This window comes from Leptodactylus fuscus, chromosome 6, assembly GCF_031893055.1.
Source record: "Leptodactylus fuscus isolate aLepFus1 chromosome 6, aLepFus1.hap2, whole genome shotgun sequence".
Classification (NCBI taxonomy): Eukaryota; Metazoa; Chordata; class Amphibia; order Anura; family Leptodactylidae; genus Leptodactylus; species Leptodactylus fuscus.
This window is the reverse complement of record NC_134270.1, coordinates 50104665-50120899: the sequence shown is the minus strand read 5'-3', so window position 1 is coordinate 50120899 and position 16235 is coordinate 50104665. Positions and strand designations below refer to the sequence as shown.

Sequence of the window (16235 nt, the reverse complement as noted above, 5' to 3'; positions counted from 1 at the left end):
ATAAAAACAGGAAATAATAATCTTAATTAAAAATTAAGATTAAAAATATTTATCGTTCTAGGTACACAGCTCTCATGAAAATCTATGTGTCTCCATAGTATTGAGCGATGTCAGCTTTCCATGATGAATCTCCACAGATTGTATTGCCATCCCATTGCATTCTGTTATGTTACTCCGCTACCCTACCACCTCATTTTACCAGTCTACAGACAGTAGAGCCAGTGGTGTAACTAAAGTCTTGTGGGCCCCGGTGCAATCTTTTGTCTGGGGCCCTCTACTTCATCCCTACAGTGAATTCTTGATAGTGATCGTCACGGGTGCTAAGGAGTTTAATCCACCTTAGTGTGTTTAGGGTAATCTGTGGGTCTCCTTGGCTTATGGGCCAGATGGAAGCTGCAATCTCAATACTGATGCCAGTGCTTATGGGCCCCCTAAGGTTCCTGGGTCCCAGTGCGACTGCATCCTCTGCACCCCTCAAGTTGAGTAGAGCATATGTTACATCTGTATCCAGTTGTGTCAGTTAAAACCATTGCAGCACGCATCTCTATTGTTATATTGGATGAGCACTGGTATAATATATCAGTCTGGAGTCTAGACTGTTTAGTTCACAAACTTTCTAGATAGGTAAAAAAAAATTTGCAAACCCTCAACTGGTCCATATAGGCCTTTTAATCTATGAATGTAAATAAGAAGATCTGATACATTTGAAAAATGCTTAGTCCCATAATGTAATGTTTTCAGCTTCAATAAAAATCTACCAAACTGGACCAGCGCTGAATGCCTGACTTTTCTTGGGATTTCATCCCATTGGACCTTTGTGATAGGCATATTCAAGAGTACAAAGGTTGAACCAATTCTTTGTAATTCAAGGACATGACCATATTTCCCTAAAAGACTGTAACTAGTAAGGATTGACCTTGCAAAATGCTCAGCAATTTTTTTCTTATTTCAGGAAATAATTTTTACCTGAACAGTCTCTTTTGTCAGGGTTTTGACTTCATCATAAATCCTATCCTCCAGACTTGGGAAGAGACTGGTACCACTGGGCAACAGGATATTTTTAATAGAAGCATTTTGTTATGAAGCATCTGAGAAAACTATTAAAGATCATCCCATGCACCCCAGGAGTTCCTTTGTCAGATGGCAAAAAAAAGGATCTTTGGTACATGGAGCCTCTGATGATCGGTGGTGGCAATCGTTATATCCATTAGAGTGTATTCAGTTAGACACTCTAGGATCTTTTTTAGTTCTTCATTTGACTCTAATGCCACATAGTGAAGCTTCTCCATAAGAAATCTCATAAAATAGTCTGTGTTGTTGTGTTGTGACCAATGTTATGGCGATTTCCAGCACGTTTAAGGTGAAATCATTCAGAAATGGGAAGAGTGGTGGTGACATCATCTCCAATTTCCATGACTAAACCTGATCTCTGGCAACTGGAATAAATAGGCAGAGTAGCTTGTGATTCCACATATATAGTAGGGACATTGATATTATCGAATACCACTTTTGCCATCTTCTCACAGTTTGCAGTTGGTTTAAAAGTAACTTCAGTTACCAAGACTGGTCTTTCTTTGGTTTCAATGTAAATCTCACACAGAGAAGTAACTTGATGTACTTGGGCTCCAATGCAAATTTTGTAATGGGCCAGGATTTACCATGTGCTATGTATAATACTGGTGGTGGCTTGTTATGTTCCACAGAGGACTTTGGGCCCCCATCAGGCTGCAGGGCCCTCAATAGCGTTTACTACCTTTGTAGTTGCTCCCCTGATCTCACAGCTGTACTTGTACTCCAAGATTTTTTACATGCTTAATAGGGTATGTCCACATTAAGGCCAGGTTCACACGATGTATTTTGGCACGTAATGTGCCACGTAGATGCCACAGGATCTTTTGGGGGCCATATACGCTCCCATTGTTTTCAATGGGAGACGGTACCGTATACGCGGCGCTATTTTGCGGCCGTGATTTTGCGGCGGCCGCAAAATAGCGCCGCGTATATGGTACCGGCTCCCATTGAAAACGATGGGAGAGTATACGGCCCGCAAAAGATCCCGCGGCATCTACGTGGCACATTACCTGCCAAAAGACATTGTGTGAACCCGGCCTAAGATTTAGTTTCTTTGCCAACATAATAATTTTCATGTCCTGAAACGCGTAGCTGCTCCTACATAACATAGTTCAGTCCATCAGTTATGCTGTAACTTTTTATCAAGATGGAAACAAAGGCTATATTTTACATTTATCAGTGAATGGCTGTGGATCCTTCCTGTGGACGCTGGATTGTACCTTTGCTTTACATTCATTGCCTACTCAAGTCCTGTAGCTGTCCGTGCCTTCCAGGGTGTGGATCCTTTATCGTGAATATGGTGAGCTGAAGGATTCTACTTTTGTTATAATAATTTTCTGTTTGCGCCCCAACAATCCAAATTCTGTTATGCCATACTACTGCCATGAAAACCTGAAGCCTATAGACATGAGTTATGATACCCAACCAATGTTTAGTTAGAGAAATGTGTCCTTCAGGGCCATAAAAAAGTTGCATAACAACCCCTGTGTGATGCTGTCAAAATAAGACCCAGCAGAATTGCAGAACCTAGTAATTCTGGGCATAAGTGATAAGCTGCATTGTACAGTACATAATGCAGAGCATATATTCATGCCATGCCCCCAGTAGAGTAGTAGTTGTACAGCAGTCGGTGAGACACGGGTTAGAGTCCTCTGTTGATAAGGAAACTTTCATTACACCATACTAGACTCTTGTAATCTGCATACTTTTATATGTTATTGCTCAGTCTTAGAATTTCCCTGAAAAGAGCCATTAGTAAGAATTTCCTCAAGTTCTGGTGTCATAATGATATAGCAATATCCCTGTAAACTAGGTTTTCCTTATAGCTCTTACCTCTAACGCTGACAATGCTCGGTCGCTCTCCAAGCCTCAGATATGTTTGCGGTGACTGGCAACACTTGCAGGTTTTTTTTCTGGGAAATGTACAAAAATTCTGACACTGTTTTCAATTATATGAACAAGAACTTGGGCAACTTGCTTATGTACCAAAAATATGTAGCTGATTTGTAACGTAACGGCATATTGGAGAACCTCCCAGTTGCAAAGAAAGGTGACAAAGTCACCCAATTATTCAGTCAGTCACTTCTTACGTTACTTAAAGGGGAACTTAAAGGGGCTCTATCAGCAAAATTATGCTAATAGAGCCCCACATATGCGTGAATAGCCTTTAAAAAGGCTATTCAGCCACCGTAAATGTTATATTAAATCCCGGTCCCGTTTTTAAATAAAAGCATTAAAACATATATGCTAATCTTACCGAACGTGCACCATGGGCGGGGATAAATGATGCGACGTCAGCTTCGGGCACGCCTGCCTCTTCTGTCTTCTTGTAGTTACGCCCTCTGGTTCCGTGTCTTCTTCTGGCTTCTTCTCTTCAAATCCCGCACCTGCATAGTAGTGCTTCCCTCCGAAGCGCTACTGCACAGGCTCACTCGCCATTTTACTTAATGACAGTTCGCGAGTGAGCCTGCACAGTAGCGCTTCGGAGGGAAGCACTACTACGCAGGCGCGGGATTTGAAGAGAAGAAGCCGGAAGAAGACACGGAACCAGAGGGCATCGCTCCAAGAAGACAGAAGAGGCAGGCGTGCCCGAAGCTGACGTCACATCGTGCATCCCCGCCCATGGTGCACGTTCGGTAAGATTTGCATATATGTTTTAATGCTTTTATTTAAAAATGGGACCGGGATTTAATATAACATTTACAGAGCCTGAATAGCCTTTTTAAAGACTATTCACGCATGTGTTGGGCTCTATTAGTATAATTTTGCTGATAGAGCCCCTTTAATAAAGTTTCTTTAACTCTCTTCTGGATCAGTAATGAATACTTAGGTAAGGTGGATATTAGTTAAAGGTGTTGTCTTATAACGACCCCTTCTTTAAAGACTTTTATTTGTTTAGCTTACTTGTATAGCGCCGTTAATCTCTGCAGCGCTTTTACAGACATTGTGGTCAATGTCCCATATAGGGCTCATAATCTACATAACAGTATGTCTTTGGAGTGTGGGAGGACACCAGAGTAACCGGAGGAAACCCATGCAAACACGGGAAGAACATACAAACTCATTGCAGATGTTTTTTTTTTTTTTTTTTTTTTTTTTTTAATGTAGATCGTGTGCCCCATATAGGGATCACAATGTACATTTTTCCCTATCAGTATGTCTTTTTTTGGAATATGGGATGGAAACCCATGCAAACACGGGGAGAACATACAAATTCCTTGCAGATGCTTTTTTTTGCCCTTGGCTGGATTTGAACACCAGGACTCCAGCGCTGCAAGGATACAGTGCTAACCACTGAGCCACCGTGTCGCCCCCCTCATTGCAGCTGTTGTCTGTGGCATGCCTGATGTAGGAACCCTGGTGATCAGCTCTTCAGCCATACATACACTGGGTTGCTTAAAAATGTAGCGTTACATGCCAGTATTAAACTGAATGGGAGGGTATACAGACAGGGGACATATTTCAGAGGCAATGATTTAAAAAGGACCTTTCATGTACTCACTTTTACATACCGCTAGAAAGCCAATAGCCGGTTTTCCCGGTATGTGCCCCGATGATGGAGATATCAGTGTAGTTAGATTCAGCACCAATATCTGCCCCTATCAGAAAGGCATTCTTCATAGCTCGGTGCCATCGCTGGGCTTTAAGGAACGCTCCTCGACTGTTCTCTAACATAGCCTTGTACCATCAGAGGAGGCATTTCTTACGGTCCAACAATGACACTGAGCTGTGGGGAATGTCCCCCAGTACAAGTCTATGGATGAGTACTGTAAGGGGCAGCATTCCTCACAGCCCAGCAATGAGGTTGAACTATAAGGAACGCCCTTCTGACAGTGGGGGGATATTGGTGCCAAAACTAATGGCACCGATATCTCCACCACCAGGGCACATACCAGGAAAGTGCTGTATTCAGCTTTCTAGCGGTATATAAAACTGCACTTTCATGAGAACATGAAAGGCCTTCTTTAAGTGATGGTACAAATATCTTCAGGCTGTTGCCTTTGGCTAGCAAAGGGGCTCATGGGTGACAACATTAGATTTCCATAGTCTTATAAAATTGCTGCTCATGTTCACTTTGACTGGTGATGAGATAAGCAAGAGAGACATTGCAGCCAATACTAGATCATAGATTGGTTTCAACTTTTCGCCACTTTCCAAATCTGCATGCTTTACATCTAATGACTTAGAATCTGCACAGCACACCATTGTCTTCCAGTGGCAACCCCTTTAATAATGCCTCCTTTCTGCCCTCAAAACACTAATTAGAAACTGATATAACTAGGTTTCAGTCTTTAAGTATTAAACTTGGTTATGGTGCTGTATAAGATTACTTCTGGAGCTGTATTCTTATTATCGACTTGTTTTTGGAAATGTGCTTATATACTGATCTTGGCTCTGTTGCTGTTTATGTCAGGTTTTGCTAATGTATTTAAACACTGAACGTAGTTCTGATGCAGTATTCATGCACTGAGGTTGGTTCTGGTATTGTACATATGCACTGAGCTTGGTTATTGTACTGTATATATGCATGGAGCTTGGTTCTTGTGCTGTATATATGCAAGGAGTTTGGTTCTTGTACTGTATATATGCACTGAGCTTGGTTCTTGTACTGCATATATGCACAGAGCTTGGTTCTTGTTCTGTATATATGCACTGAGCTTGGTTCTTGCGCTGTATATATGCACTGAGCTTGGTTCTGGTACTGTATATATGCACTGAGCTTGGTTCTTGTTCTGTATATATGCACTGAGCTTGGTTCTTGTGCTGTATATATGCACTGAGCTTGGTTCTTGTGCTATATTAATGCACTGAGCTTGGCTTTAGGACAACATTTAGGTGCTGAGCTTGGTTCTGGCACCATATTAATGTATTGAAGCTGGTTTTGGTAAAGTATTACTTATGCACTGAACTTGGGCTTAGTTCTAGTTCTATATTTATGCACTGGGCTTGATCATTGGGCCATATTGAGGTATTGAACTTGGTATTAGTACTGTTTTTATCTTCTGCTAAAGTATTATATATGTAACGAGTTTGCTTCTGATGTTTTATTTATGTACTAAACTTAGTTCTAATGCTATATTTATGCACTGTGCTGCAACTATGTTAAACCTGGATTTGATACTTCATTGGTACAGTTAACAGGGTCATCTGAGTTTTAATAAATACCAACTGTAATAAATGTGTTAAAATAGCAACCCCCCCAAACAATAATTTACCTCTCCAGTTCCCTGATGACCCAGAACAGAGGCCTTGGCGGTTCCCTCCAGGTTTTTGTTTAGTAGTGACTGGTACATGCTGTACTCACTGGTGTGATGATTAAGCAATGGTTAAGCAATACTTTTCTGAGGTGTAGACAAATGCCCCCTGGATAAAGGAATAAAGAAAGAGCGAGAGAGATGAGAGGACAGATAGATAATCGAGTCTTAAATGTTTATATTGGTGAGGTTTTCTTAACTATTAAGAATGAAAACTCAATTTATCAAAACTTCTTTTTTACCCCTTTTTTACACTGCTATATTACATTTTTGGAGGTAATGAAAGGCGGTTGTGTAAGACTATAAATTGCCTGGTAAATTCTGGAAATCCCTTTCAGACTTTTTACAGTATCCATTTTTTGGCTGGCATACAGGCCTCTGGTTTCTGTCAATAAGCTCTACCAGAACAGAGCTTCAATTAATAGCACAAGCCACAAAGCTTGTTTTTGGTGAGTTTTGTCATTTTATTGAAGGAGTCTGCTAAATTTTCTCAATTAAATATAGCAGTAGACAAAAATGAACCAGGGTCTGTTTGTTTACCGGGCATTGTGGCATACACTTGCTGTATACGCATGTAGCTGGGCTGAGTTTGTCATTCAACTGTATCTGTGTTGCAATAGGATATGTCACTGAGTTAAGTAGATTCATTTGCGGTTCTGTGGAAAACCAATGATTCACACATAGAAAGCTTCATTCCATTCCAAAAACTACTTATTGCCCGTTATTCTTTTGGCAGTGCTTGTATAGATAGTATCTGTCTGTCTATCATCTATCTATCTGTCTGTCTGTCTGTCTGTCTGTCTGTCTGTCTATCTATCTATCTATCTATCTATCTATCTATCTATCTAATGTTTTAGGCAGTGGAAAAAGTCAGTAAATTAAAAGACAAAAAAATTAAAAGTAATAATAGTTTATTAAGAAATCAATAGAGTTTGCTACAGACCATTATATCTGTGGACTGTGGTCTATCAATAGAAGACAAAAAATCACATACTATGATAAGCTTATTGGAAACTGTTGGAATTGCAATATTTTTAGAATTATTTGACATGTACAATTAAAACAACATCACCAAAAAAATCTTAAAAATTATGTTTAATAATATAAAAATGTGATTTAAACAATAGGTCATTTCCCAGCGAAGTTTCCCTTTAAGACTTCAGCAGGTTCTTGCCTCCCATGTGGTGCAATGTGTTTTTGAGTCAGGGGGTGACAACATGCAGAAACAGTCTCAGAATTCCTTATATATTGCGACCTCTCCTAAACATATTCCAAGTGCATTAGAGTACATTCTTCCAATACCTGTGACAGAGGAGAATCTACAGGAGACACAAGTACATTGTCAGTGTAGATGGTGAAGAAGAAGCAGTGGGCCCTGCCAGTCACTGAATAGCGGTAATGTTAAGTTATGGTATGGCAGTGTTATTCTTTTTCTAATTTATCTATATTTTATACAAAATGACAAATATGCTTAGATATCATAAATCCATCACACAATTGATTTCCAAGTTTAACCCTTACAAACCCAACCTCCCCATACCCAAACCAGCCAGATCACAAATAATTAATAAATAATCATATTATTGCCAATTCCCCCAAATTTCCTTCCACTTCCTGATTATTTTCTCCTACAAAATGTAATCTTCTTGTATTTTTTGTAACCAGTTTCCTCCACTCACTTCTAAGGATCCTCAAACCCGTCTACTAGTCCTTCTCCCTGAGGACTCCTTGCCCTTTTATTGGCAAGACTTTGTGTCTTGCACTTAAGTGCATTGCACTTTGCTGGTATGACCCTACTACTCTGGCTCTCTGAGTATGTGGAAACTTTAGGTTAATCCGATTATCCTCTGTGAGGATATAGTGTACAAGCACAGGGCCTGCTCTGCCAAAACTGACCATGTGACGAGATTCACCAAACACTAATTATTCCCCTCCACAGTTTTGAGCCACATTACACAATCACCTCCATGCCACATCAGCTGTGTATTACAGAAAGAGGACCTGTCACCACCTCCACCAAGTCCAGCTCTTTGCATCAGTTCATAGGTGCTGTTCCACTGATCTTGGCACAGTGGGAATTTTTCTATAGCTCCCACCATTCCTGAGCAATGGATACTGTTAGTTTTGTTGCCTGATATGCTCTTTCGGATTTGTACTCTCAGGAGGGCAGGAGGATGGAGTGAGGCAGGAGCAGACAAGGGGTGTGATTCTGAGCTCTGATACTGGCTGCTTTGGATTGGACTTGTGAATCATGCCCCCCTCATCCTCCCTGACATTGGCATTCTGACATTACAGAGCTTAAAGGGGTTGTCCAGGATATTTTTTTCATTTTTATTAGACTAGGGGAGGTGAAAAAAATAAAAAAAACCTCACCTGACCCTAGTTCTCCAGTGTCTTCCAGTGCAGCCCTGTCCTGCTGCTCAGGTGTTTTCTTCTGGCAGAAGTCCTTGCTGCTCGTGCCCGCTGAGGCCAATTAGCTACTTGTGTCATCCCCCACAGGGTACAGGTACTTTTTTTTTTTTTTTAAATTCACTCCCCCAGGCCTAATTTTAAAAAAAATGGTGGGTGACTGCATTAAATAGCACATTAGGCTTCAAAACTAACTTTGCTTGTTGCTCAGGAATGGTTGGAGGCTAGAGAGAAAATTCCACCTGTGCTGGAACTTGGTTTGGTGGAGGTGGTGAAAATATTACCTTTCCTGATAGATACTTGTCTCATGTAATTTCTCAGCCAAATTCATCCAAACATAATAAAATATTATTAGCATATAATAGGATCGTATCCCCCTCCCCACCACTCCCAAATCCATAGATGTCTTCTTGATCCCTTATTCTAATGGAAAGGAGTTCAATATAATGAGCAAATAGCAGTGGCAGAGGAGGCACTCTTGCCTGACGCCTCTAATCAAGTCAAAAGGAGCTCACATTCATCCTAGATCTTGGGTCAGGTGACACCTTCTCCTTGGGGTCTTTCCTATTATTCACGAACATCTAACCTACCTGTTATGGTTGAGGTGCAAGGGCAAATTACAGAAAAAGTAGAACCAGCTTTTTAAAACCAGCACAACACTGTGAGATAGAGATAGACCCCAAACGCCTTCACCAGCACTAGGCGGGAGACTAGATGGGCTTTGTGGAATTTGGGCATCCGAATTATCACCACCAGAAACTGTACAGGAAATAGACGCTCCACTTACTGAAATCAAACCAGAACCTGCAATAAATTTACAGGGCTGATCAGAAACAGGAGAATAATCATTCAGGCAAAGGGTCAAAACCAGGAGAAAGCATCAGAGGCAGAATCAGGAGACAAAACAGGTATCCAATAGAAAGCCAAGGTTTAACCAAACAAATATATCAATGTCAGAATCAGCAGGCAAAGAATAACCAGAAAACAAGGAGATGGTCAAAAAAGCAATCCAATATGCACAATTAGGTTTATTACCAAACTAGAAAACTAAATTAGTATGTAACCTGGGTCAGAAGAGAGGGGGCTTATATATGCCTCCTCAGCTGCAAGCCCAATTGTACAAGCCCAGGGAATTTCTGATACTTCAGAAGCTTCCCCGCTTGACACGGTAACTTTAAAGGTATAGCAGTTGAAATATTACTTCTTGAGCACTGATTACTAGAAATGAGTGAATCGATTCGGATTGAACTGGATTTGACCTGTGTTTTCCAAAAGTTGGACTTAACTGGAGTCCAAAACTTTTGGAATTTGTCACCCATACAACACTATTATACTTTGGGGGGGTTTCCTCAGATTCAAGAGTATAATAAGTGTATGCCCAGGACAGATGAATAAAAATAACAAATAGTGACACAGACATTGCCTCACCTGTCATGGGTGTTCGGTGGTCCCCTGACATCCTCTTCAGGTTTCTTCTGGCTGATATCACATGCCCTGGGATCATCACGGAGACCTGTTATGACCCTGATGGCACATCTCAGTTGATCACTGAATCCTAATCACAGGCCCCATTGCATATGACAAGCGGCCAGAGGCTGAAGGAAGCCTGAAGAGAATGCTGGGGGTCACCATACAACAAAAAGGTGCCCAGGAGAGGTGAGGGAAGGTGAGTGTAACAGTTTTTTTTGGTTGTTTTTTATTGATACATCTCCTGGGCCTCCACTTATTATACTGTGGAGTCTGAATAGACCCCAGTGTTTAATAGTGGCACTTCCGATTTGTATCAAACAAGTTCGGTTAGGAGCCACAGGGTTGAACCACATGAATATTTATTGACTCGAATGTCAAAAGGTTTGCCCATCTCTACTGATTCCAAATTATCTTTGCTACTCGATTTCCAGACTTTCCTGGTTCACAAAAGTAATTTGCCTATCTACAAAAATAGTTTAAAATCCCTCTGGGCATCTAACAATGGCTCCAGATTAGAATCAGTCTGAGCATTTGAAAATAACCTTTTTGCTAATAGAGACTTGTCCTTGAGTTCATTCTCTTGTCTAAAGCTGGCTTCACATCTGCATCAGAATCTCTGTCATAGTGTCCATCTAAAATCACCAGGCGAAAAAGTCCTGCAAGCCGACCTTTTTTGTACAGTGATTTTAGCTAAAATGGATGGACACCCAAAAATGTCACTCAAGCAGAAGGATATGGGCAGTAGTTAGGGTCAGTTAGCTAGTGCAGACATGTCCCAGTAGGAGAAGAAATGCCCTTATGTTTCTTTGAAACTCTATATACTGCTCAGCATTAATTGTGCCTTTCAAGATGTGTAAGCTACCCATACCATAGACACTAATACAACCCCATTTTAACTGTGTGCTAATAAAAAGCAAGACAGTCCCTCTCCACTTGGGTCCACAGGACATGGTGTTCATGGTTTCCATAAAGAAATTTTAAATTTCGCTTCTTCTGACCACAGAGCAGTTTTCCATTTTATATTAGTCCATTTTAATTGAGCTTGACCCAGTGAAGGTAGCAGTATTTCTGGATTGAGTTGATATATTGCTCCTTCTTTGCATGATACAGCTTTAACGTGCATTTATGGATTTCCCTGTGTTCACAGAAAACGATTACTGGAAATATTCCTGAGCCCAATTTGCATTAATGATTCAATCCTGTTTTTAATGCAGTGTCCCCCGAAGGTCCTTAGATCTTGAGCATCCAATACTAATTATTAGAAATGAGCGAACACTATTCGAAACTGCCGTTTCGAATAGCACGCTCCCATAGAAATGAATGGACGTCCCATTCATTTCTATGGGAGTGTGCTATTCGAACAGCTGTTTCGAATAGTGTTTGCTCATCTCTACTCATTATTGGTCTTCTCCCTTGAACAAATGGATTTCTCCAGATTCTCTGAATGTTTTGATGATATTATTTACTGTAGATGAAGCAATATTTAAAGTCTTAACACTTATATGTTGAGAAAAATTTTCCGAAATTGTTTTTCACCGATTGTTGAAATTCTGACCATCTTTGCTTCTGAAAGACTCTGCCTCTCTAACATACTCTTCATATAATTTAGTTGAAAATTGACCTTTCATCCGTTTTTCATTAGTACTTTTCTAGGCTTTTGTTAACCGTCTCAACTTGTTTCACATATATTGCTGCCATCAATTTCTGAAAAAGTCGTTTTTCTTGCAAATGAAATATAAAAATGTCTAATTTTCAATTTTTAAAGTGTTCTATTGTGAATATAACTTGGTTAAATATTTGCATTCTTGATTGTTTCGATAGTCTCTTATATGTTTTCTTATGTGTGTCTATGGTTTCTTATAATTCAGAATAAAAAGAATGGAAAAATGTTTGTGACAAAAAAAAATGTTAGACGTGAGGACTCATGGGATGCCTGTCCAATGTTCATGGGTGGTCAGGTGATGCCAATCTTCATTGGATGACTCTATTCAGTACCCCCCTTAACTCTTGACAGTGTACTAGTTTTAGAGTAAACCATTCCTGAGGGAAATATAATGACTCCTTGCAGAGCCGGTAAAGATTCCACCCAACCCCTACCACTAATCCATGATTTATTTCCCTTCCAAAAGATCTACAATGTAGTAGAAGCTTAGTTGACTTTTCTTAGCCCCAGCCATAAATATAAGAAACTATCTCTGAAAGTGTCTCAATCTTCAGTGCTTGAAAAGTAGAGCAAGATGAAATGAGCATGACATGAAGGTAGGACTCTGTTTCTAAAGGTGATTTGTTGTTGGGATTTCCATGCAAATAGTATTACAGATTTTCTGGAATGAGGTTGTAAATGTTTCAGGGAATCTTAGAGTTTGAGGACATTTTTTATAGACTAGCATGATCCAAACAGCGACTGGACTGTGAGCAATGAATACACAAATGAAAGAGAAATATATGGATGTTAAACAGAGCTGAAGTAATAAGAGGTTTTAACTAGCAAGGTTATGACTGAGACACATAAAGAGGCCAAGATTATTGAATGGCTAAAAAATTTCTTCAGCACTTCCAAGATGATGGAAATAGTTGCAATTATAGTTTTTTATTTTAAAGGTCTACTTTATTTGTTCAAATGCACTATTAGAGTAGTTATTAAATATTAAAGAACGCTGGATGGACTTTCATGGCTCCCTTGTCTCCTGCGAAGATTTTACTTGTGTATTACGGTGTAAAGTCAAGTGTTTGCATTGAGAATTTTTGACGCTTTATTTAAGAATTTTGGCAAGAAAAATGTAATTTTAAAGATTTTTTACTGGAATAATTTACTGCTTTGTTTGAGAATTGGTAAGTCCATTTGTAACTACTAAAGAACGGGAATTTCATTCAGTGTATTAGATGAAAGGGACTTCCATCCTTCTGCATCGGAAAAGCCAAGAATCAAAATTGGATGACAATGGGTCTAATCCTCATTCGGATTTATGCTAGTAAAAACCCACAGCACATTTGTGGCAGCGCTCTAAAGGTCAGCCTCGGATTTGTCTCCTAGAACAACTTTTGATGAACAACCGCAAAAACAAAATATATCACTTTTCTGGAGCTTTTGTACTTCCTCAGTGCCTACTGTACCTCCTCCAAGATCAAGGACATCAAGTATGAAATTTAGAAAGTGCCCCTCAAATTAGGACTAACATAGGCAAATTTATTATGAATGAAAATTAATTTAGCTTTACTGTCTAATCCACTCAATCCAGTCTTTAGGGTAATGGGTAATTGTTGCTTACTATAGCTTTCTGACAAAGATCTTCCTAGGTCCTGTAATAGTATCTAACCACGTGCTCCCCAGCTTTGAGTATAGCACTGGTTCCATAACTGAGCTGATCTCCACAACTCCAGTATACTATCTAGCACTAACCACCCTGGCTCATAATATACTTCCGTTTTAGGGACAGCCCACGAACAACTCTCGTAGGGATTACTCTTCCAGGGCTTTAATAGTTCACTATCCATTCTGTGATACACAGCCCAGGACTTGGCAAAGCAGCTATATTGCTCTCCACTCATCGAGTTACACACTCTTGGCAGGTGATCCTTAACATTCTAACGTCCGACGTCTCTACTTCCAAATTGCAGCCCACCATTCTGTAACAGCTTTCAATCTCTCTTGCCTTTCTGCAGGTGACCTGGCCCTAGGTTAAATTCTACACAGACCCAAAACACTCAGGTCTAGTACCTCACACTAAGCACCCAAACTTTCTAAATCTCCATATTATATGGCCTTTACACTTTTGCCACTGTGCTCCATCTCACAATAACACCAGTTTCTCTATCAGGCTAGTTGGTCCTCCATACCTACCATGTAACTATCATCCAGAAGTCTCTCATTCCTTGTCCAGTTTTGAGCAACCAGCGCAGTACGACCGTCGCAACCACTACACCCTAGTACTCACACAGCTCTTGTAGGTTCATGTTGAGTTCTATAGTCAAGCCAAAGAAACCACCAGACACTCTCTGTTATACTCTGTTGAACCTAAACTTTACTTAGCTTGATTCAGTTGGTAAGCGGAGGACTTTTCCCTTATATAACTAAAGGGGTAACCTCCATATAACTGCTAAGTCCAATGAAAACATAAGACTGAAATGTGGGTAAAGTGTGGGGTTGGCCACAGCTTTATTAAAAATAACCATTCATAAAAATAACCATTCATTATCAAAATAACCGGAAGTAACATAACTGGAAATACCATACCATGCCCATGATCCGGTTCTCCTACTTATTCCAACAGCTCTTACTCAAATGACCTGCTGAAGCAGTGGACATGTAGGATCTACTCTTTTCTCCAAAATATAGGACTTGGCCTGCCGCCCAGCTGTGACACCTATAACAGAAAGAAAAAATTACAAAAAACCCCACAAAAAATGGGGTAAACCGTAACCACACTCCAGGGCCTTCCAGGCCCCTGACTCCTGTGTCACAGCAGTTATTTCCTGGGGCAATGTGAAACAGACAAACCTGAATGCAAAATCTTCTGAGAAGGAGCATTTGGCACTCTTTATACAACATATCTTTTTGTAACACAAGAGTCATGCTACGGCCAGCGCCGGATCACACCATGGGACATTCAAAAAGAACTCCTCCTGTGGTAAAACTGCTATGTTCAACCAATGCTTTGCTCTCACATAAGTTATCTGCAGAGAAAGAAGGACATAACAATGTACCCATTACATAGTCGACGATTCAGAGTACATCTGGCAAACAATAAATGTACACTAGTCAAAAATATTACTTCTAGTGAGATAGCATCCAATGTTGGGCAAGGCTTCTACGTTTGGTTATTATTGATCCCCACCGCCTAGGGTTGTCATCTAAGGAGGTTTCACCATTCTTCCCCAGTAATATTGTTGTTTTTGATACCCTATTATGAACACTGAATTGATCATCTGGAATCAGAGTTATTTAAATATAATTTTGGACCTCTATATACAATTGGCAAAAATTTGTCATGACCATGTTCGCAACCTGAAGATCCTTCCATGGCTCGGAATTCAAGGATTTAGGATGTCCTTATATAATCTTTATGGAGGAGCTGTCCACTGCACTATATTGTTTTCCTTGTGGAAATTTAATACAGACAAAAAATCGAAAACAGAGCACATGGCCATTTCTTAATACTGTTGTAAAACATCAAACCTGTTCTTTTTGTTCAAGGAAAAAGGTTCAAATCCATCAAAATCTTGATATACAGAGTGACAGAATGGCCTTAATTTCTTCCTGCACTATGAGTCATGTAAGATGTGGTGACACCGTCAGTACACTTTGCCTTTTGTTCCTCTTACGCTCGGCCATCTCCATATAAATGTATATTCTCTTCCTGACATCTTTCTCTTGAATGCTGTTAGGCACAAGCAAAATGAAGCTCGATTTTCTGGTCGGTGCGTGTAGTTTTTACATTTTACATCTGTGATAGCATATTGTGTGACAGGATGATTGATGTTGCTTTCTGAGCGGTTTAGGCTAGGTCTTTATAATTTATCAAGGCTTTGAAGGAAAACAAGTTTTCAGGAGGTTTTCCAGTAGAGCTGTTTCCCCACTATTGTGATATCCAACGTCTGAGACAATTCCATCTGCTTCATTCTTTTAGTAATATTTACCATTATTGGAATGGATGGATAGATTGGTCATGTAAGGGATTGTCTCCTTTGGATAATCAATATTAGAAGGGTCTTTTGAGAAGAAGCAGACCACATAATGTTCTCCTGTTGGGGCCGCCATTACACAGTACCCACTCAAATCAATGGATTTCTTAGCGACGCAGGACAGCACAGGACTTCCACAAAAAGAAACCCTGAATTGGAGGCACATTAGGAAGTTTCTGATCAAGAGAAGCCTGCAAATATGGCAGTTCTTTACTTGCAAGTTCCCTTGCTCTTAAAGGCCCCCATACACATAAAAGAAAAGTCAACTGAACCTATGACTTTGGTGGAACATGTCACCAACTATCTTAAATGTATGGAGCCTCCTGACTCTACCTTAACTAAAGGAAG

At 40.1% G+C, this 16235-nt stretch overlaps 1 protein-coding gene across 1 annotated transcript; it reads right to left on the bottom strand.

Moving 5' to 3' along the window:
- Nucleotides 1–948: 948 nt before the first annotated feature.
- On the bottom strand, nucleotides 949–15963 carry ACTRT2 (actin related protein T2). The gene is given in 6 exon segments (XM_075278050.1): nucleotides 949–1078; nucleotides 1080–1150; nucleotides 1152–1328; nucleotides 1331–1591; nucleotides 14493–14569; nucleotides 15843–15963. Coding segments are annotated over 6 exon segments (837 nt in total).
- Nucleotides 15964–16235: the final 272 nt, after the last annotated feature.